This window comes from Salvia miltiorrhiza, chromosome 2 (genome assembly GCF_028751815.1).
Source record: "Salvia miltiorrhiza cultivar Shanhuang (shh) chromosome 2, IMPLAD_Smil_shh, whole genome shotgun sequence".
NCBI lineage: Eukaryota > Viridiplantae > Streptophyta > Magnoliopsida > Lamiales > Lamiaceae > Salvia > Salvia miltiorrhiza.
Window position 1 is genome coordinate 75379022 of NC_080388.1, and position 21064 is coordinate 75400085.

The 21064-nt window shown below is 33.3% G+C and overlaps 2 protein-coding genes and 1 pseudogene across 6 annotated transcripts; 1 reads left to right on the forward strand and 2 right to left on the reverse strand.

Moving 5' to 3' along the window:
- The first annotated feature begins 785 nt into the window (after window positions 1–785).
- On the forward strand, window positions 786–9281 carry LOC131010029 (uncharacterized; annotated as a pseudogene).
- A 3875-nt stretch (window positions 9282–13156) lies between these two features.
- Window positions 13157–15445, reverse strand: LOC131009495 (uncharacterized). 2 transcript variants are annotated; one of them, XM_057936856.1, is made up of 3 exons: window positions 13926–15445; window positions 13487–13844; window positions 13157–13402 (listed from the first exon to the last, which is right to left on the reverse strand). In XM_057936856.1, exons 1-3 carry the CDS (start codon window positions 14564–14566, stop codon window positions 13292–13294), a joined length of 1110 nt encoding a protein of 369 aa, XP_057792839.1. In that variant the 5' UTR covers window positions 14567–15445; the 3' UTR covers window positions 13157–13291. The 2 variants fall into 2 exon arrangements, with proteins under 2 accessions (XP_057792839.1, XP_057792840.1); XM_057936857.1 differs by having other exon boundaries at window positions 13157–13399; window positions 13926–15442.
- Window positions 15446–16513: 1068 nt separating this feature from the next.
- Window positions 16514–19756, reverse strand: LOC131009496 (reticulon-like protein B8). Of its 4 annotated transcripts, none has more exons than XM_057936859.1 (6): window positions 19470–19756; window positions 17964–18151; window positions 17710–17890; window positions 17486–17627; window positions 17040–17109; window positions 16514–16896 (listed from the first exon to the last, which is right to left on the reverse strand). In XM_057936859.1, exons 2-6 carry the CDS (start codon window positions 18145–18147, stop codon window positions 16724–16726), a joined length of 750 nt encoding a protein of 249 aa, XP_057792842.1. In that variant the 5' UTR covers window positions 18148–18151; window positions 19470–19756; the 3' UTR covers window positions 16514–16723. The 4 variants fall into 4 exon arrangements, with proteins under 4 accessions (XP_057792842.1, XP_057792841.1, XP_057792844.1 ...); XM_057936858.1 differs by having other exon boundaries at window positions 19329–19754; XM_057936861.1 differs by lacking the exon at window positions 19470–19756 and adding an exon at window positions 18887–18990.
- Window positions 19757–21064: the final 1308 nt, after the last annotated feature.

Below are 21064 nucleotides of genomic sequence, written 5' to 3' on the forward strand. Positions count from 1 at the left end.
ATATAAATAGTGCAGTGCACATGGGGGTAGCCTAATTTTAAAAATCTTTTATTTTTGGAACATTTGATTAAATAAAAGCAAATCCATTTGGTTAAGTTTCCTTGTGCTTTCCTCATTGCAGATTTGATGTCATTTTCTTTCCTTTCATATTTCCTCGTTAAGTGTTGTTGCAATGTTTTGCTTCTCTTCACCTTATTATTGATTTGATGTCATTTTCTTTCGCCTCAAATAAATAAAGATATATGTATATATAATGTAGACGTTAACCAAACTAATACTTTGAATTCATTTGATAATAGTAAGAAAAACAGTCCTAGAGGTGGTTGAGACAAGAAACTCCAGTGGGATTATTCCTATTTCCACTCTTTTACAGTGGAACCCACGATGTTTGTTATACGTATTTTGTTTTGTTGGTATTTTCTCAAGATTTTAATACCCCAATAAAACAATGGCTTCCCTTGCACTTTTTTGAAGTTGCTTCGTACTTAACAGTTTTGAGCTTGCTAGCCTTTTCCTTCAATCAGCAAATATATTTGCTAGCTGTATTCTTTTTTTCATTTTCATTTTAATCTCCCTCTCGCAGCCCAAATACTCCAATAAAAATAATTGCTCCTCTCTCTCTCTCTCAGTCTCTGTGTGTGGTGCTGCAGTGCATATGTAATATCCGAGATTTACTTTTAGAATTCCTGTTTATCTTTTCTCACACAGCAGCGTAGCTAGATTCTCCACTCTCAAGCCCTCACAACCCATCTCTGCACCTCTAAACCACGCCGCCGCGGGGCGGAATGGGAAGAGCTGCGCGGTGGCTCAAGGGCCTTTTTGGGATAAAGAACAAAGACAAGGAATACCCCGCCGCCCGCTGGAGTTCCGGCCACCTCTGCCACCCAACATCACCCCCGCCGAGGCTCAGATCCTTCTACAGCGACAACGACAAGGAGCAGAGCAAGCACGCCCAGGCCGCTGTCGCAGTGGTCCGCCTCACCAGCCAGGGCCCGGTGGGAGCAGGGAGAAGTGGGCCGCTGTCAAGATTCAATCACTGTTTCGTGGATTCCCGGTACTCTTTATTAATTAATTTATTTTTTAGCTCGATTTACGTAATCCATTTTCTTATTACATAGATAGTTAGATGTCACTTCACAAGTCATTCGTATTTGTTAATCTAATTCTTCGTGTTTTGTGAAGGCCCGAAAGGCTCTTCGGGCCCTGAAGGGGCGCTGGTGAGGGGGTTTTTGGTGCGTAAACAAGCGGCCGCCACTCTTCAAAGCATGCAAGCCCTCATAAGAGCCCAAGCTAGTGTTCGGGCCGAGAAAATGCCAACGACGACAGTTTCCCCCCTCACTACCAGGCCCGAATACCCCTGGTCACTATCCAACCCCTCAAAATTCACAATTTTCCCCAACAATTAATTCATAAATGATGGATTAATTATAAATTTCAGGAAAGGTACGAGGATGAAAGAAGCGAGCATCCGTCATCATTCCACAGCAGAAGGCATTGTATGCTAATGCAACATTCCATACCTGTTTTAATTTACTGAATGTGCAGGAAGAAGGCAGAGCTGAGAAAGATTTCGGGCGATTCGACGCGAAAACTGTGTTCAAGAAGATCTACATATCATGTTCACAGCAAGTGAGCTCCAGGTGGCCTCAGAGGATCAAGAAATCATGGATTTGGTAGACGAGTCTGCCCCGTTGCCCGCCTGGTTCACCGAGGAAGATCTCCGAGTCTACGGAGAGCTGTACGAGAAATCCGGTTACCAGACAGCACTCCAGGTTCCCTACAGGTAAAAACACCGGGGTTTTCTCTGCCATCGCTTGCGTTTGTGTATGTTACATATCTCATGTTTCGCCTCTGCGCAGGGCATGGCTGGAAGGGTATGGAGTTGATGAGCTGAGAGTTGAAGCCCCGGGGCTGTTGATCATGGGAGAGGAGGACTATGCCTTGAAATTTGCAGGATTTGATCAATACATCAAAAGTGGAATGGTGAAGAAGCATGTTCCTGATTTGGAGGTCATTTTCTTTCTTCTTTTTGTTTTAGTTTGTATCTCCGTTTCAGGAGATCATGATCCAAAAGTCAAATGCAGTCCCAAAGAGCGAGAAGCTCTTCAGAGATTCAAGAATGAGCTCATGGATGAGGATTCCATTCTCTCTTCTTGGACAAGTGATGAATGTTGTCATTGGTTTGGTGTTGTGTGTGGCAACACCACTGGGCAGTCTGGGCATATAATCAAACTTGAACTTAATGCTTGTCTTTACAGTGGTGTATTGAGAGGTAATATTAGTTCTTCCTTACGCATGTTAAAGCACCTAACGTATCTTGATCTGAGCTGCATTAATTTTGGGGGAAATCGACTCCCAGAGTTCATTGGTTCAATGAACCAATTAAGACACCTATACCTAGCCAAATCCAATTTTTCTGGGATTGTTCCTTTTCAGTTAGGGAACCTCACCTATCTGATGTCACTGATCTTGCTTACAACAATTTCGACCCCCCTCAAAATCTCAATTGGCTTTCGAGTAAATCTTTGTCTTATCTTGCTTTGAGTGGAATGAACTTACGTGATTCCAATTGGTTACAGAAAATCCTAAGTCTTAAGCGTCTAGAGACTTTGAGGTTGTCATTTTGCGGGATCAGGGTTGTCAGGCCTTATATGTTTCAAGGTCAAAACACAAAATCTTTGGGCGATCTAAGTCGTATGCGTGTCTTATACCTTGATAATAACGACATAGGAGGAACCTTTGAAGAGTTGTTTGGAAATATTTCTGGAGAAGTCCAGAACTTGAATCCTTGTAAGATTGCATACCTCTATACGAACAGCTAAAGAATTATTTTCAATGAAATAGCTAAACTACGTAACTTGTAAAGCTTGTTCAAATGAAATTCAGAAATTGAACCTTCCAAAGAATTAATTTCGAGACGTAGAGATTCAAGCTTGGAGAGTTGGCCAATACTCAGAGGAATGAAGCCACTAAATTCATTTGACCCAAGGCGCAAATCTTTTAATGCAGAAAATGCTCTTAGATCTGGCACTGACCCATTCAGTTTATTATATGTCAAGTCCAGAATTTGGAGTGTTTTAAATATTCCTTTGATATAAATATTTCTATCAAATGAATATTTCTTTGGGCGATCTAAGTCGTATGCGTGTCTTATACCTTGATAATAACGACATAGGAGGAACCTTTGAAGAGTTGTTTGGAAATATTTCTATCAAAGGAATATTTAAAACACTCCAAATTCTGGACTTGACATATAATAAACCGAATGGGTCAGTGCCAGATCTAAGAGCATTTTCTGCATTAAAAGATTTGCGCCTTGGGTCAAATGAATTTAGTGGCTTCATTCCTGTGAGTATTGGCCAACTCTCCAAGCTTGAATCTCTACGTCTCGAAATTAATTCTTTGGAAGGTTCAATTTCTGAATTTCATTTGAACAAGCTTTACAAGTTACGTACTTTAGCTATTTCATTGAAAATAATTCTTTAGCTGTTCGTATAGAGGTATGCAATCTTACAAGGATTCAAGTTCTGAACTTCTCCAGAAATATTTCCAAACACTCTTCAAAGGTTCCTCCTATGTCGTTATTATCAAGGTATAAGACACGCATACGACTTAGATCGCCCAAAGATTTTGTGCTTTGACCTTGAAACATATAAGGCCTGACAACCCTGATCCCGCAAAATGACAACCTCAAAGTCTCTAGACGCTTAAGATTTAGGATTTTTTGTAACCAGTTGTAATCATGTAAGTTCATTCCACTCAAAGCAAGATAAGACAAAGATTTACTCGAAAGCCAATTGAGATTTTGAGGGGGGTCGAAATTGTTGTAAGCAAGATCAGTGACATCAGATAGGTGAAGTTCCCTAACTGAAAAGGGAACACTCCCAGAAAAATTGGATTTGGCTAGGTATAGGTGTCTTAATTGGTTCATTGAACCAATGAACTCTGGGAGTCGATTTCCCCCAAAATTAATGCAGCTCAGATCAAGATATGTTAGATGCTTTAACATGTGTAAGGAAGAACTAATATTACCTCTCAATACACCACTGTAAAGACAAACATTAAGTTCAAGTTTGATTATATGCCCAGACTGCCCAGTGGTGTTGCCACACACAACACCAAACCAATGACATCATTCATCACTTGTCCAAGAAGAGATAATGGAATCCTCATCCATGAGCTCATTCTTGAATCTCTGAAGAGCTTCTCGCTCTTTGGGACTGCATTTGACTTTTGGATCATGATCTCCTGAAACAGAGATACAAACTAAAACAAAAAGAAGAAATTTTATTGATTTTCCTTTATAAGAAATCATGCTTTCTCTATTGATGTGTGGAAGAGATATATGTTTGTGAGGGATACTCCATAGTCTCAAGTTGGATGGTTTAAATAGGCGAAAACATATGCCTCTTTTCTCACATTGCAAAACGTCACTTTCAAAAAAAAAATTTGAGGCGAAAGAAAATGACATCAAATCAATAATAAGGTGAAGAGAAGCAAAACATTGCAACAACACTTAATGAGGAAATATGAAAGGAAAGAAAATGACATCAAATCAGCAATGAGGAAAGCACAAGGAAACTTAACCAAATGGATTTGCTTTTATTTAATCAAATGTTCCAAAAATAAAAGATTTTTAAAATTAGGCTACCCCCATGTGCACTGCACTATGTATATTAATTATTAATTGAGTAGTATTGCAGTTTATAGATAATATTTTCTTCATGACTAATTAATCAATTTGAGTAGTATTGCAGTTTAGAGTCTTTAGACTAATAAAATGGTGACGGATTTCAACTACTATATGATAACTCCTTTATTTCCATACTTGCCCCTATATATGTTTTTTTTTTCAATTATGTTTAATTGTTGTTATAATATTCACTACTTTTCATCTACTATAAAACGTTCACCCCAGCGCCTATAAATTATTCAAACATTCAACAATCTCATTCACTACAACATTCAACAATATCATTCAACAACACTCTCTCCCAAAAAAAAAATTTATTATGTCCACAATTAAGTTTAATTGTGTGTTGATAATAATTAATTAATGGCTTATTAGGACATACAAAATTGAAATATCAATTTTTATTGGATTAGTGCATGGGTAAATTTCATTTTACATAAATTATGTCTATATATAATTTTATTATGTCTACAATTAAAAATATTTACTTGATATTTTCAGCTAAAAATAGTTACTTATAATTTCGTAGATTAGATTAGAGGGTAAACTTCTCTTCTTACATAAATGTCTTATAACAATCAATTTTATCGACTTAAAATTCTAAAAAATATAATCATATAGTATTATTTTTAATTGTTAGTAACATTGGCTGTCGGGTATATTTCTATGAAATTAAAATAAAATTTCCATTTTATTCTTTTATCAGGGAGTAATATATAATACTTACTAATTTTCTTACACGAGTTGATTATTGTTGCAATTTTCATGGTTTCAACATGTTTGTTTTTCCTTTTCTCATCTTGAACTAAATTTTTACTACTGTATTATGTATCCTATACATTCAATGTGTGTAGTTTAAATTTTAAAAGATTTTAACAAGGCTCGACCCTCTGTATGTCTGATCGATTAATTTTATTGGGTTTCAATTATATTTTCTGTTTTTCTTTAAATTTGTTCAAATATTATTACTTTTAATTGTAAGTAACATTTTGCAGCTATGCAATCCCCTAATATGCAAGGAGATTGCCCATGTGCTACAACTCAAGATTGCATTTTATTAGGATGTGGAGAAGTTTGTGTTAACAATGACTGTGTGTAAACATCCTATTGAATTAAAATAAAATGTCAATTTTATACTTAGCACATAATAATACTTACTAATTTTCTTACACTAGTTGCATAGCTCTCCACACCATGATGCCCACGACAATAAATGATTAATTTCATCACAAAATTAGGGAATAGGGAACACATGGTTATATTTTTTAGAGTGAAAAAAAACTCACATTAATTTGCTCGTTAATATGTGTGTAAAAATACCTACTTTGAAAAAACTCATCCGAAGGAGAGGGATTCCAAAAATATGTTGAAATGGGACAACATATTCAAAGAGAGCTTAAAGAATTTGATTGGGCTACCATCTTTCCTGCTAGCTACTCGCCTAGTTGGATTCATCGGGGACGGCAGTTTGATGGCGGATGAGCTGAGACGAGGCGCCGCTGTAACCCTAGGCTTTTTCTTAATAATGAAAATGTATAGGTAAAATACTAAGAATTCTAGTAGGAATATGACTTCTCTTAGACTTATAATAAGACTACCATTCTTCATATTAATTTATCTTCTTTTCCATGCATGATAATCTCATATAATAAGACTACAGTCCCATCTTTTTCTTAATTTTATCTGTTTTTACAAATCATATACATAAAATAAAAGCTCTTGTCATGATTTTAATTCTAATATATATTGAATATTTCATTATTTGTTAAATTATAAAAAAAAATTGAAACAAAGAAAAGAGAGAATAAAAGATTAATAAAATAAAAATTGTCACGTTTCATCAATGCACTAGTGGAATTAATTATATTAATTTATGGAAATAAAATATTTTTTAATCAATGAAAGGTGAGCTTTTTCCTTTTTGAATTTGGATTTGAAAATAATAGTATCACTTCCTTAATTACCGAAGGGGTAACTATGTAAAATAAAAAATCAATTAAATTCCGTATAAACTTTCGAATATTGTGGAAAATGACAAAAATATCCCAATTATGTATACACATATTATGTAAATTTATCACTACTCATTTAAATAATGCAACTCAAACAATGGAGAACCAATTTTACCTCTCAATCCACAACCATTATTATTAGAGCACCCACATTGGGCTACTCGATGGGCTTACTCGAGTAAGTTGTCCATCGAGTAAGTCCACTGTAGCTCTCCCTTACTTGAGTGTTACTCGATTTATCAAGTAAGACGCGATTTTTGGTCTTGTTTGGCGCTTGCTCCCACGCGTTGAGTCGTTGACATTTAAAAAAAAAAGTTAAATTGTTTGGCTCTTTGGCCGATTTTTTTTTTTTTTAATTGTTTGATTCATCCATAATTTTCATTTTTGTGACATGTGTCGTATTCATTAGGTGAATAATTTTCATTTTTGTGACATGTGTTATATTGCATGCATGTAACTTTTCATTTTTGTGACATGTGTCATATTCATTAGGTGAATAATTTTCATTTTTGGCCAATTTTACCTCTCAATCCACAACCACTATTAGTTGTATTAATTAGAAGAGCTTCTTTCTCTCGATACACCAGCAACATTAATGGCTGCTGCCATTCTTTACTAACAAAGTTTGCTAAGATAGAATTTATTACTCTTTCTTTTCTTTCATCTGTAGAAAAGAAAACACCCACTTTAGGAAAATTGAAATAAATAGGTTTCATATTGTAATGTAATCTACTAAATAGGCAATACGGTCAAATCCTTTTCTTTAAACAATTTAATTATTAATTTATTCATATAATTTATTGATTTATTCGTTATTTTTCACTCTCTCAATTTATAGCATTTTTCAGGGAACCACACCCTATAAAAAATTATTATAGCATTCTCTCAATATATTGCATTATTCATAGAAATTATTATTAATGTAAATCAAATTTTAAATTTTTTTAACAATGCTCGACCCTTTGTATGTTTGATTGATTGATTAAATTTTTTGAGTTTCAATTATATTTTCTACTTTTCTTTAAATATAATGTCATCCTTATTATGCCAACATTTCAAATTACAACGATGATCCCATGTAAACAAATAAAGAGTGAATAAATGCATTCACATTCGTTTGGTACAAATTAATTGTGCTACCTCCAACAATTTATGCTATATATATGTCACACCATTTTACACATAAGGCATCAATATATTACTCCATATATCAACCAAAACTCAAGCATGACCAATATTCTTAGAGTTCTTCAGTTCATTCTTGTTGCATCTTTCATGGTTTCAACAGGTTTGGTTTTCCCTTTTCCCAACTAAATTATGACTATATTATATATCCTATATATTCAACGACTATAATTAGTCAAATTTCACAATTTTAGAAAGAAATAAAACAAAAAAATAGCTTAAAACATAAACATTCAGTATTTTGTTATAATTGCAAAATTCTCACTCAATTTTGAAATTGATTTCCAATTTAAAATTTCATTTTTAATATATTATAAACTTGTTGAAATATTAAATGCCGATGAGGCCTAGCCCAAGTGGCAAAGCTGAGGCATCCAAAGACTTTTCTTTATGAGAGGTCTTGGATTCAATCCTGCCTGCATGGTAATTTTCTCACTTTTGTGTGAGTAGTATTCCCACCTTTCGTGTCATCTCTTATAATCCTCAAAAAATATACTATTATTTTTAAATATTAGTAACATTTTGCAGTTATGCAATCAACTAATATGGTTGAAGCAAGAGAATCGCAGCAAGGAAGAAACTTGCAGGAATGCCCCGATCCATGTTTTGACCATCAAGATTGCACTGATTCCGGTTGTGGAGTTGCATGTATAAACAGAGGTCGTACGAGGGTTTGTGTGGGTCGGCCGCAGGGTAAATTTCCTTTAAAATTAAAATAAATTGCCCGTTTTATTCTTATATCAAATAATAATACTCCCCCGTCCCGAAAAATTATGGATTTTATTACTATATTAGGACATCCCTGAAAATTGTGGTAGTTTCTTATTTGAAAATAACCCACAAACTTCTCTCACTATTTACAAAAAGGTGTGGAACAACATCATATTTTTTTTAAAAAATGTCATCAGTTTTGGTCCACAATTTTTAAACTAGTTGATTCTTGTGGCAATTTTTCATGGTTTCGACATGTTTGTGTTTACCATTTCTCATCTCGAACTAAATTATTACTAATATATTATATATTCAATGACTGTGGTTTAAATTTTTAAAAGATTTTAACAAGGCTGGACCCTCCGTATGTTTAATCAATTAATTTAATTGGGTTTCAATTATATTTTCTACTTTTCTTTAAATATAATTTCCTTTATATATAACTCTTGAATATAAACTTGTTGAAATATTATTATTTATAATTGTAAGTAACATTTTGCAGCTATGCAATCACCTAATATGGTTGAAGCTAAAAAATCGCCACCATCGCAAGGAGATTGCCCATGTACTACAACTCAAGATTGCATTTTATTAGGATGTGGAGAAGTTTGTGTGAAAAATGACTGTGTGTAAACGTCCTATTAAATTAAAATAAAATGTCAATTTTATGAATAATAATACTTACTACTAATTTTCTTACACTAGTTGTATTGCTCTCCACAACATGATGCCCATGACGGGAAATGATTAATTTCACCACAAAAGCAGGGGAATAATGCAGAAAGCAAATCAGTTTCAACTAAGTTTTTTATAAACAACAGAGAATTATTTGTACACAAAGACACATTATAAAAACAGCTGAAATTAGCTAGCAACTTGAGCAACACAGTTCTTGAGTAACATTGATATATAGAAACAAAAGATATTGGAATTTGAAATTAAAAACATAATTAATGCATCAACCAAATATTTACAAAATGATAAGAGTTTCAAGTTTTGAATCCAACAAACACCCTTGCTAAATCTAAAATTGTTAAATTCAAACAAAGCTTAGACTAGATAACTTAAAATCTGTCTATCACATGCTTTTTTCTGAAAGCTCAGTAAATACTTCCCAAAGATGCACATCACCACCAGCTCAGTATCACTATCCTGCCACACATTATTTCTTCCATACTACACCAAAAAACAAATTTAAATAATTAAATAAGTTCGATTATAATTTATATAAATTGAAATTTAAAAAAAAATACCTTCTTTCCATGGATCCACATACGAGTGGCCATATTTCTAGCTTCCTTTATAGCCGTATAACTCAAATTAGCCTTCATGTGGTTAGTTGTCCGGGCGGAAGAGGAAGAGCGCGATGGCTCATTCTCATAACAGTCTAAGGCAGGCCCAAGTACAGCGGCACGCAAGGGAAAGAAAATAGTGGGAAACGCTGAAAGCTCTCTGGACATGTCTGTAAGTCTAGATCATCCCAACATACTTCTTTGTTCCGTCACCGACATGTTCGGATCTAGGACAATTATATATAGGGATTATGAGTTTACTCTTAAAGATTACATTGAGGGATATATTAACCCACTTGTAAACACATTCACCATCTCATTCAACAAAAATGTCACTCATCTTTTCCATGGCCTCTGTTTACATTGAGATGAGTGACATTTTTGTTGAATGGGATGATGAATGTGTTTACAAGAGGGTTAATATATCCTTCAATGTAATCTTTAAGAGTAAACTCATAATTCCTATATATAACTGTCCTAGATCCGGACATGTCGGTGCCGGAACAAAGAAGTATGTTGGGATGATCTAAACTTACAGACATGTCGAGAGAGCTTTCAGCATTTCCCACTATTTTCTTTCCCTTGCTGCGACTCATGTTTTGAGAAGAAGAGAGAGTTTTGTTTTATGAAGAAGAAGAAGAAAAGAATAGCTTTTTTTACTAACAAAAATTTCTCCAAAGGAAAAGTTGGTGGACGATCAAAGAAGAAGTTGGTACGCTTGAGTCAAATATATAATGGGAATTCTTTTTTATTTTTTATTTTTTTTAATATTTAAATTAAACATGTTCAGTCGAATACTTGCACTGTTCATTAATAATGATGTGACTTAAACTAGTTCGGTTTATGCCAAAAAGGCTGCTTGCTTGCGTACATAACGAAAGTGACAACACATCTTCAAAATCTTCTTACACAAAAATCTTCATCCGCTGATTTTAGGACAAGATTTTCGGACACAAAATTGGTTTTTGCTTGATATTTAATTTGACCGATTTTTTGTTATTCCGTGATTTGTCTAAAATGTTATTTTCAAAAATATATTCAACCGGTTTTATTATTATTTTTTATTTTTATATTTTTTTAATATTTTTTTTCCAAGTTCACTAATTTTTTATATAAAAATTAAAAATAATAACAAAATCGGTTGAATATATTTTTGGAAATGATATTTTAGACAAATCACTAAATAAAAAAAATCAGTCAAATTAAACATCAAGCAAAAACCGATTTTTTATGAGGGTGTCTAAGACACCTGGTGTCCAAAAATCACTCCCCCTGAAAATTGGGTTTACATATTACAAATTGAACAACTTCGGTTTTCAAGATCAAACTTTGAAAGTTCAAGTTCGATTAGTGGAAATCAAGATCAAATTTTCCAAAATCCAAGTTAGCTAGATTAGTGGAAATCAGGATCACAATTTCCAAAATCCAAGTTATATTAGTGGAAATCAAGATTAAACTTTGAAAGTATATAACCTAGATTAGTGGAAATCAAAATCAAACTTTGAAAGTTCAAGTTTGATTAGTGCAAACAGAAAATGGGAACAGCTTTTCACAGTTGGGATAAATGGTAATGCTTCCCACACATTCCCATAAGTAGCAATAGTTGAATGTTTCCCACACGAAAGCAAGCCAAATGTGTTGTATTCAAATTCAAGTCAAGAATCCATTGGCTTTTACCCTTGGAGTAAAATGGGTGGTTTTGGGTACATCTGACGGTACCGTACAACCGAGTTACACTTTTACTTAAATTTTGATCCGTATTTTAATTTGAATCTATATCCTGATCCAATCCATATGAATAATACTCTCTCCGTCCACCAAAGATATTCTGATTTGCTTCCCACTTGTCATTATTCAACATCTGATTTCTCTTATCCCTATGCTTAGAGGTAAGAAACTATACGAAAAGAAATGAAACAAAAGAAATAAATTAATTATACGCTAGCAAACAAGCTAACAGATTTTGCACAAAAGGAAATGTTAGGTGAAAAGCATATATCCTTTCATAAATACTTTCTTTTTTTTGGAATCTGCTTGCTCTGTAGCAAAATTTGAAATTGAAGAAGCAGATAGCCAAAAGGGGAATTAGGGATCAAGAAGGAAAAAAGAGGCATAAATGGGTATTAGAAACAAAGAAGATGAGCCATTGGATAGGAATAATGGATCATAGCCGTCCATATTTGCATGGTTTTCTTTTCTTTCTCAAATTTCAAGTTTGACGGAAAAAAAAAAGAAGAAGAAGATGATAACCGGATGATATCATACATAGGATTGTAAATGATACGAATATTTTTGTAAATTTGTAAATGAAGCACCAACACTATCTCTTGGGCTCCAATTTGGATTTTAGATATTTTAAGTATGAAAGAATAAATTCTATTTTTAATTTAAGATTTGATTCCATTCAGGGGCGGATCCAGGATTTGAAATTGATGGGCTGAATTTATTGATCTACGACGTCTGAAGATATTTACACGGGGTTCGGGGGCGGGAGTCCCCGAAGCAAATTTTTTTGAGCATTCCGTATACTTCATTTTCATGCATTTTTTTCACAATCTATTAATATAATCGATAATTGTTTGCAATTCAATTAATTCAACATCAAGTAGATTGAAAGTATACAAAAACATACTTTTATTTTTATGCATTCTTTTAAAAAAATATATTTCATTTTCTAAACAAGAAAACTAACTTTCATTGTTAATAATTAGTAATTTTACTTTTAACTTTAGAATGGACTAAAATTCAACATTAAAAATTAAATAAGAAAAAAAATAGGATAAAAATTATATAAATGTAAAAAATCAATGTACAATGTCAAATAATTAATATGTATAGTTGGATATATATATACTATAAATAATGTATTATATTATTTCTTCTATTTCTTATTTATATACACGTATAGACATATAAAATAAAATATATATCTATATTTAAATTATATAAAAAAAAAAACTCAAAGAATTGGGAGAGGGCAAATTCGCCACTGATTCGACTTTACCAATATTCAAGAATAAGGTTACCAATAATTAATTGCATTATTATGAAAATTCACTGCAAAGAATAAGGGCAAATGTTCCTATAAAATATGTGCTATCTTGGCCACAATTGAACTTCTCATCAAGCATAATATTGGAAGCTAACGATGCACGATTATATAGAATTCTTTAACAAAAACATTGACAGCACAGTTATGAAATTAAAGCACTGAAATTAGCTAGCAACTTGAGCAACACAACACAGTTGTTGAGTAACATCGATAGAGACAAAAGATATTGGAATTTGAAATTAAAAACATAATTAACTAACGTACAAACCAAATATTTACAAAATGATAGTACTAAAATTGTTCAATTCAAACAAAAGCTAGATCTAAAATTGTCCAAACAAAGAGCTTAGACTAGATGATGCAAAATCCTTATATTGTTTGCTTTTTCTTGGAATCTCACCAAATGCTTCCAAAAAATGCACATGACACTCAGCTCAACTTCTTCTTCACTGCACTGCTACACCAAAAAATTATACAATTAAATCAATTTGGTTATAATTTATATATGACCTGAAATCAAATAAATATAAAAAAAATATACCCCCAGATGCATTCCTAACTTCTTAGTTTTCAATATATGCCGTGGCAAATCAGTTGCCATATCACTAGCCATCTTGATAATCGCCCCATTACGAGTTGTTCCTCCTTCGATTTCCTTCGCCTTAGCATCACACCAACTTAAGACGGCAGCTCCAAACTTTGCGTCGCGTGCCTTTAATTCGGCAACCAATTTCGCCGGATTTGGCCCTTGATGATCCATTTCAGCAAAAATTGTTGCAAAGCTGGGTTGTAAATTCCCATAATATTGACTCACATAATAGCTTTTAATCACACGAACCCTCTCCTTTGTTGTCAAAACCGCTAGATGATTTAACAACAAAATATTGTCACCTTCACCGCTACAAAACAAAAAAAAAAAATCAATAAAAAATAGAAATTGAACAACAATAATAAATAATTAAAAAATTATGGATAGGTACCCGTAGTTGTACATGCATCGAGCTAGATCTTGAAGATCCCCAGGCAAATACTCTCTTGGAGGCTTATCTTCCTTATTTTCTCCAAATACCTCAATGAGTACTTTACCCAAATACATGAAATCATGTTGCGCAGTTTTCGCTCCAGTATATGGAACTAACCTCAGAAAACCAAGCTTGACTTCTCCTTCCACGACAACAAAATTATCTATACTTAAAGACTCTAATGATGATTTTTTTTTGTGAAGGTAAATTATACCTTCTATAGCTCCTCGTATTATCCTTCGAAATTTATTTGGGAGATATTCGTAAGGGAGGCGCTCAGTATCATCATTTTGAGGTAGAGGGAAGAAAATCTTCTTAACTGGTCCAAATTCTTCAATGTATTTTTTTAGAGTATAGTCGAAATCCATATATAATGTCCTAGACTTAGACTCTAACTTTTGAGTGCCGTAACAAGGAAGAATATGAGGATGATCGAAGTTTACCGACTGCTTCTGAGAGTATTCAGCTGTCTGTTGGGAGGAGGGCGACGACGACGACGACTCCTCTTTCACAAAAATATCGACTCCGGGGTTCATTTCACCTTTGAATGTATCGGCATCATAGTGGTAAGTAGTTTTGAATGATCCGAATTTATCCATTTATGGACGTCGCGAAACCGGAGAGATTGAGAGGGAGAGAAGCTTTGGGCGATGGAAAATGAAGAGGTTTTGTAAAGATTCAAGGATTTGGATTTTGATTTGGAGTAGAAATGATTCAGGGGTGGCAGCTGTCGATTGAACCCTAAAACTAGAAAGTTGCTATTTATACGGGAAATATTTTTATCTTTTTTTGTTTTATTTTATTAATTACAGTAATGTGCTATATTATATTCCAGGTAAACTTCATTTGTTTTCTATTTAAATGTACATTCGAATATTTTTTTTATTTTTTTTGAATTGTGTGATAGATAAAATTAAAAGAAAATTTGTAATGTTTGTAGATAAAATTAAAAGAAAATTCTGTAATAGATAAGTCGCACTATTTTACACATAAGGCATCAATATATTATATATCAATCAAAACTCAAGCATGACCAATAATTCGTAGAGTTCTTCAGTTGATTCTTGTTGTTTTTCCCTTTTCCCATCTTGAATTAAATTATGACTATATTATATATCCCATCTATATATATATATATATAGGGGGCCGCTCCAATGAGACCCCCTAATTTTAGTGAGATCTAGGGCACGATCTGGTGTGTTTATTTTATCAATCCTATGGCTGATATTGTATCTGGAGGGTGATTTTTTTTCGCAGGGTTCGAATCCTGGAGGAAGCAGAATATTTTAAATTTTGTTATTCATCAGTATATACTGCATTGTTCATTAGTATATACGGCCATGTTCATCAGTATATATGTCTTATTCACTACGAATTTTTTAAATTTTATTTTTCATCAGTATATACATCTTGTTCATTAGATATACGTTTTGTTCATTAGTATTATATGTCTTATTCATTGTACTCATGTTACACGAAAAATAGGGGGTCTCACTGGAGCGCGCCCCTATATATATATATATATATATATATATATATATATATATATATATATATATATATATATATATAGTAATTATTGTAATGTAAATCAAATTTTGAAAAAACTTAACAATGCTCGACCCTCGGTATGTTTGATTGATTGATTTCTTTGGGTTTCAATTATATTTTCTACTTGTCGTTAAATATAATTTCCTTTAGATATATATAACTCTTGAATATAAACTTGTTGAAATATATTATTTTTAATTATTAGTAACATTTTGCAGCTATCCAATCCCATAATATGGTTGAAGCTAGAGGGTTTTATTAGTACACAAACACGCATTAGAAAAAAGAAAAAAAAATGCCCAGCCATGGCTAACCAAATTTTTCATAACAAAAAAATTAAAATTAATCGCCAACAACAAAAAATGATCAATAGTCATCAGATATTTAATATCTTAAGCTAATGTAGCAAAATTATACACAAATACTCACATTTAATGCTGCAGATATTTTGTTGGTTGTTGTTGGTTTGCTCTTAATGATAGAAAGCTGGAAAAGAAAACAAACCAAGCAATTAAAGCTTGAAATAAGATAGAATTTGTTACATTTCCTTTTCTTTTTTTTCATTTGTAGAAAAAATGCTCGCTTTAATTAGGCGCTTTTGTGTTTCACAACGTAATCTACTAAATAGGCAATAAGCCTATTATTACGGCCAAAACCTCATCTTATTTTCTCTAAACAGTTTAATTATTAACTTATTTTCTTTAAACAATTTGATTATTAACTTATTTTCTTTAAATAGGCTCTTGCTCTTGCCTTACACACAAACACAAACATTGATTTCTAGAAGGAATTGAAGAAATTAATATACACCAACATAAATTTACAAATGAAAGTAAAAAGACTATGAAAACAAAGTGGAAGTACATAGACCTAATTTACAAAACAAGGAGAATTAAGGAAACAAAAATTATGCTTAGGCATAATAAATAAAAATTGAAAAAAAATATATATATGATTAAAAACCACAAAAACAGGGGAATTATGCAGAAAGCGAATCAGTGCCAACTAAGTTAATTTTTTTCCTAAAAACAGAGAATTATTTGTACACAAGCTTCTTTTCATTTTAATATCCAACAACTTCTCAATCCAAATATTATTCCTAACATTGTAACTGAACAAACATTGTATTAAAACCTATGCAAATTCGAAAAAAAAAATATTGGAAGGAATAGAGATATATATGTTCTTGCCTTTTGCTTCAAAATCTACTCTGCCTTCTTCGTCCTTGCCGCCTTGCCCTTCGGAATCCGGCTGAGGACACCGGCGTTCAGCTTCCGGTAGTTCTGCTCGAGCTGCCCGAGCAAGTTGTAGACGAAGGCATCGACTTGGTCGTCGTATCTCTCGTACAAAATGGGCAGCGTGTGGGCAGCAACGAAACCTTAGAAAGGCGAAAGAAAACGTGTTTTTAAACTCTCAAAGAGCAAGGTAGGGAATCGAAAAAAAATCGCATACGGAGATCAAAATCGCGGTAACTTGAGCACGAAAGCGCGTTTAGATGAGAAATTAGCGCGATTGGCTTACCGATGTATAGCACCGTCAAGAAATTGAACCAGCTTCCGATGATGGCAGCAGCCCACAAGCTAGCGACGGCCTGCATTAGCAACAACGCTTCGAGTTCAAATTGTATCCTTTTATTTACGGAAAACGGTTAATTGTCGGATTCGACAGGACTTTTACGCGTTACATTACACCACATGACTTCTCAAACGTTGCAATCAGAACACGACTTTTCAAACATTTTCAAAAAAATTCTCAATATGATTGAAAAGTGGTGTTCTGATTGCAACGATTGAAAAATCATGTGACCAAAATGCGAAACGGTGTAAAATTCGTGTTAAATCCGGCAACCAACCCTACGGAGAGCTATGAAAAGCCGTGAAGCGGAATTAGCACGACATCTCCATCAAGGAAACAGAAAGAAAAACGATAAAAATAAAAACGAAACACGAGTATAGAAGCGAAATTACCACTAGAAATTGTTTGATGTCTCCACCGCAGGCGACATCTTGCAAGAATCTCAAACCGTGATTCACCTCAGATCCTACTGCCTTCCCGATGTTGATAAAGACTTCCTCGGGCAAAACGAGACGCGGCACCTTGGAAGGGGATCTGTCGAGACAGAAAGTTAATCCAATTTTGGAACGAGAAGTGTTCTAAACAACAAACACGCCATATTAAGAGGATCCATCACCTGTTTAGGATGCCGGAGGCGTTTTTCAAGACGAATTGAGCGAGCATCCCGAGCATCAACGCGAAGCTCACGAGCGTAAGGAAGTTGTAATTCAGCCATTCGAAAAGCACCCAAACAACCGTAGCAGAAGTCAGCACACTAGCCGAGATCTTCTTGTTCCTCCATAAGAGCACATCAGCAGCTGCACGTTAAAGCAAACGACGTTAGCTGTCTATTAAAACAAAAGACGGGGCGTTGCTAGGGAAAAATCCTACATTTGCCGCCCCCTAAAAGATGGTGAATGGGTTTATCGCGTCCAAACAATTTGTTGAACTGATAAGTTACAGAACTCGACTTCTCCTCTTCAAAGAACGACACGTTTTTGTTCTTTGATACGCTATCTGAGAACGTTTCTCTGATATTGCTCATCAGAGCCTCAGCTGTTATTCCCTCGGGCATTTTCCTAAGTCAATCACAATACATATCTATCATTTCCAACAAATTCTCCAAATTTTCTTCGATACGAATCTCAAATCAAGACATAATGAACACAGTCGTGTTCTTAAGAAACTGCAGCTAAAAAAGTGTTCCATACGTTCTGTTTCAAAACGAACATAATCAATCGGCCTGAAAAACTAAATTGTAAAACAAAACAGATAAATGATTCAAAAACAATACTACAATGTTAGTGCATACAAAAGTATATCTCAACTTAAAGAGTTTCTTCGTATACGAATCGTAAAATCAAGACCTTTCTCATCTAGCAGAGGGGCTCAAATCAGCACTTAATCAGCGGAGTCGTGTTTCTAACAAGCTAAAAGAAGGGTTGCATAAATATTCCATCTCAATACTAATATAAACCAAAAATCGTGCAAAAAACGAAATTGGCAAACAGAGAAATGGTTCGACAACGATACTACAAGATCACTATATCGATTAACAAATGATACCAATTAATTACTCCACAAGTTTACAACACAATAAACGCTATATAAAGAGTCATTAAAGGGAAGCTCCATACTAATCAAAGCATAGCAAAATCGACAAATTCTGCATAGCAAAGCTAAAATTCATTCATCATACTCACTATTCAGCTAGTATTGATTCAAGATTCCAAAAACAAACCTCAACAAATATGAAAACTAGATGCAGAGTTGATAGAAATGAAAGCAAAATAATTCAAGATATACAAACTAACCATTGCAAAGGGTCAAAACCTATGTACTAACTACCAACCCTCTACACCCCACCCCACCCCACCAAGAAATATGAACAATATCAAACCAAGTTCGAAAATTCCCACAAAAACCCACAAGAAGAACTACACATAACATACAAACTTCTCATTTCAAAGGGTCAACAACTATGTACTAACTACCAACACACCCCCTCCCACCCCACCCCCACCAAGAAACAAGAACAATACCAAACCAAGCTCGAAAACTCCCACAAAACCCACAACACGAATTTCAAATTCACAATATCTCAATCAACAAATCCACAAAAACAAGATCCCATCTCAGAAATTTTCTCCACAGCAATAAATCAAACAAAATATCTTCACACAAACTTCAAAAAATCCCAATAATCATATAAAGCAAGTAGAATCAGCCCAAAACAAGAAATTCACAAACTTTTACCTGACGCCCAATGTGAAGATCAAAGACTTTTAAAAAAGACAAGAAAAGAGTAACCCTGATTACAAAAAAGGAGCTGCTTTTATATGCAAATGGCAGCAAAAGGCAAAGCGACGCAGCTTCGAAAAGTGTGAGATTCTTCACTTTTCGAGGGAATTGGAATCAAGAATCTTTAGAGTCCCACGAATTCGAGCCTCTCTGAATTCAATTCATGCAGCCCATTTCAATGCATACATGATACATGAATTGGATACACATCAATTACAGTGGCAGCCACCGCTTGGCTCCACCTACCCAGCTGCTGTGTTAATTATAGCATATTTATGTTCCTACTTAACTTATAATCAGATTTAATTATCATATATTACTTGAAGTAATTTGAGTAGGTAATGAAAGTGTCCCAAAAGGCTAAGAATTTAATGCTTTGGTAAAATGAGTGTGTCTACAATATATCTTTCCCTTTCCAAAAAAAGAAAAAAAAATTATGGATGCATAAATACATCAATTTTGGTCTAATTTTGTTTTTTAATATGAAATTTAAAAAATATCAAAAAATACATTAATTTATTAATTACAATAATTTTAACACCAATTGTATTTTCGGCTAAATTAAGTTACTTAGGCATGTCGGAATGCTGATTTTAACAAATCGAGTTGTGGAAATTTTTAACATGAATTCGAATTTTAGGATTATATTCAATTGTAAGACATTTATTTTGATTCATTTCAAATTGTATCTATGAAAATAAATAGAATTCGTGTTAAAATTACTATAATCAATAAATTGATGTAATTGTTAATATTTTTTAAAATTTTATATTAAAAATCAGAATTAATCCAAAATTAATGTATTTATGTGCCAATAAAAGAAAATCGTTATCTTTTAATATAGTATTTGGATAAGTTGTATAAATTGAAGATAAGATAAGTATTGAATTTCAGTAATGTCTTATCAATTCGTAGATGTTGCGTGTAAATTATTCTATATATTTGAAAATGGGCACCCATTTGAGTAAAGATTTTTTTTTTTTTTTTTGAGGGAATTTGAGTAAAGATTTAGAAATGTCATCTAGTTGATTATTCAACTTTTTAATTTGAAATTAGAAAAAAAAAATGTATTTCAGCCAAAAAAATATCCAAATTGTGAATTTAGGGCAAACAAAAAAAACTTTAAATCAATAATTGTTTTGAAAAATATATGTTGCCAAAATGGATTTTTTATATGAATAGCAAAATTGATGTAGTTGATAAAAATTAAAACGTCATATCTGATGGGACCATAGTGATAGTAAGAACTAAGAAACAAAGGCTGATTGAATTTATTTGGGCTTACAATGGACCCAAATAATGGGCCTAAAAATAAAAAATGGGCTTTAAAATTTTTGGCATTTATGGATTTGAATTTCTTAAAGTCCATTTCAAATCAAATTGGCTGAATATAACTTCCTATCACACAAAATATGATTTATCCACCCCTAAAAAAAATTATTTATCCAAATATAACAAGTTGGAATTACTTTAACATCTGATTTTGTAAATTTAATTTAATCATTCTATATAGGGCTAGCAAATTGTGCGTATCAAATCGACACGATAATGATACGACACGATAAGATTAAATACGAACACGATTTGTTAAGAAATTGTTCGACACGAACACGGCACGATCTACACAAACATGAACATGATAAGAAAATGATAGCAACGCGATTTGAATAGTGTCACGGCACGAAAATGAC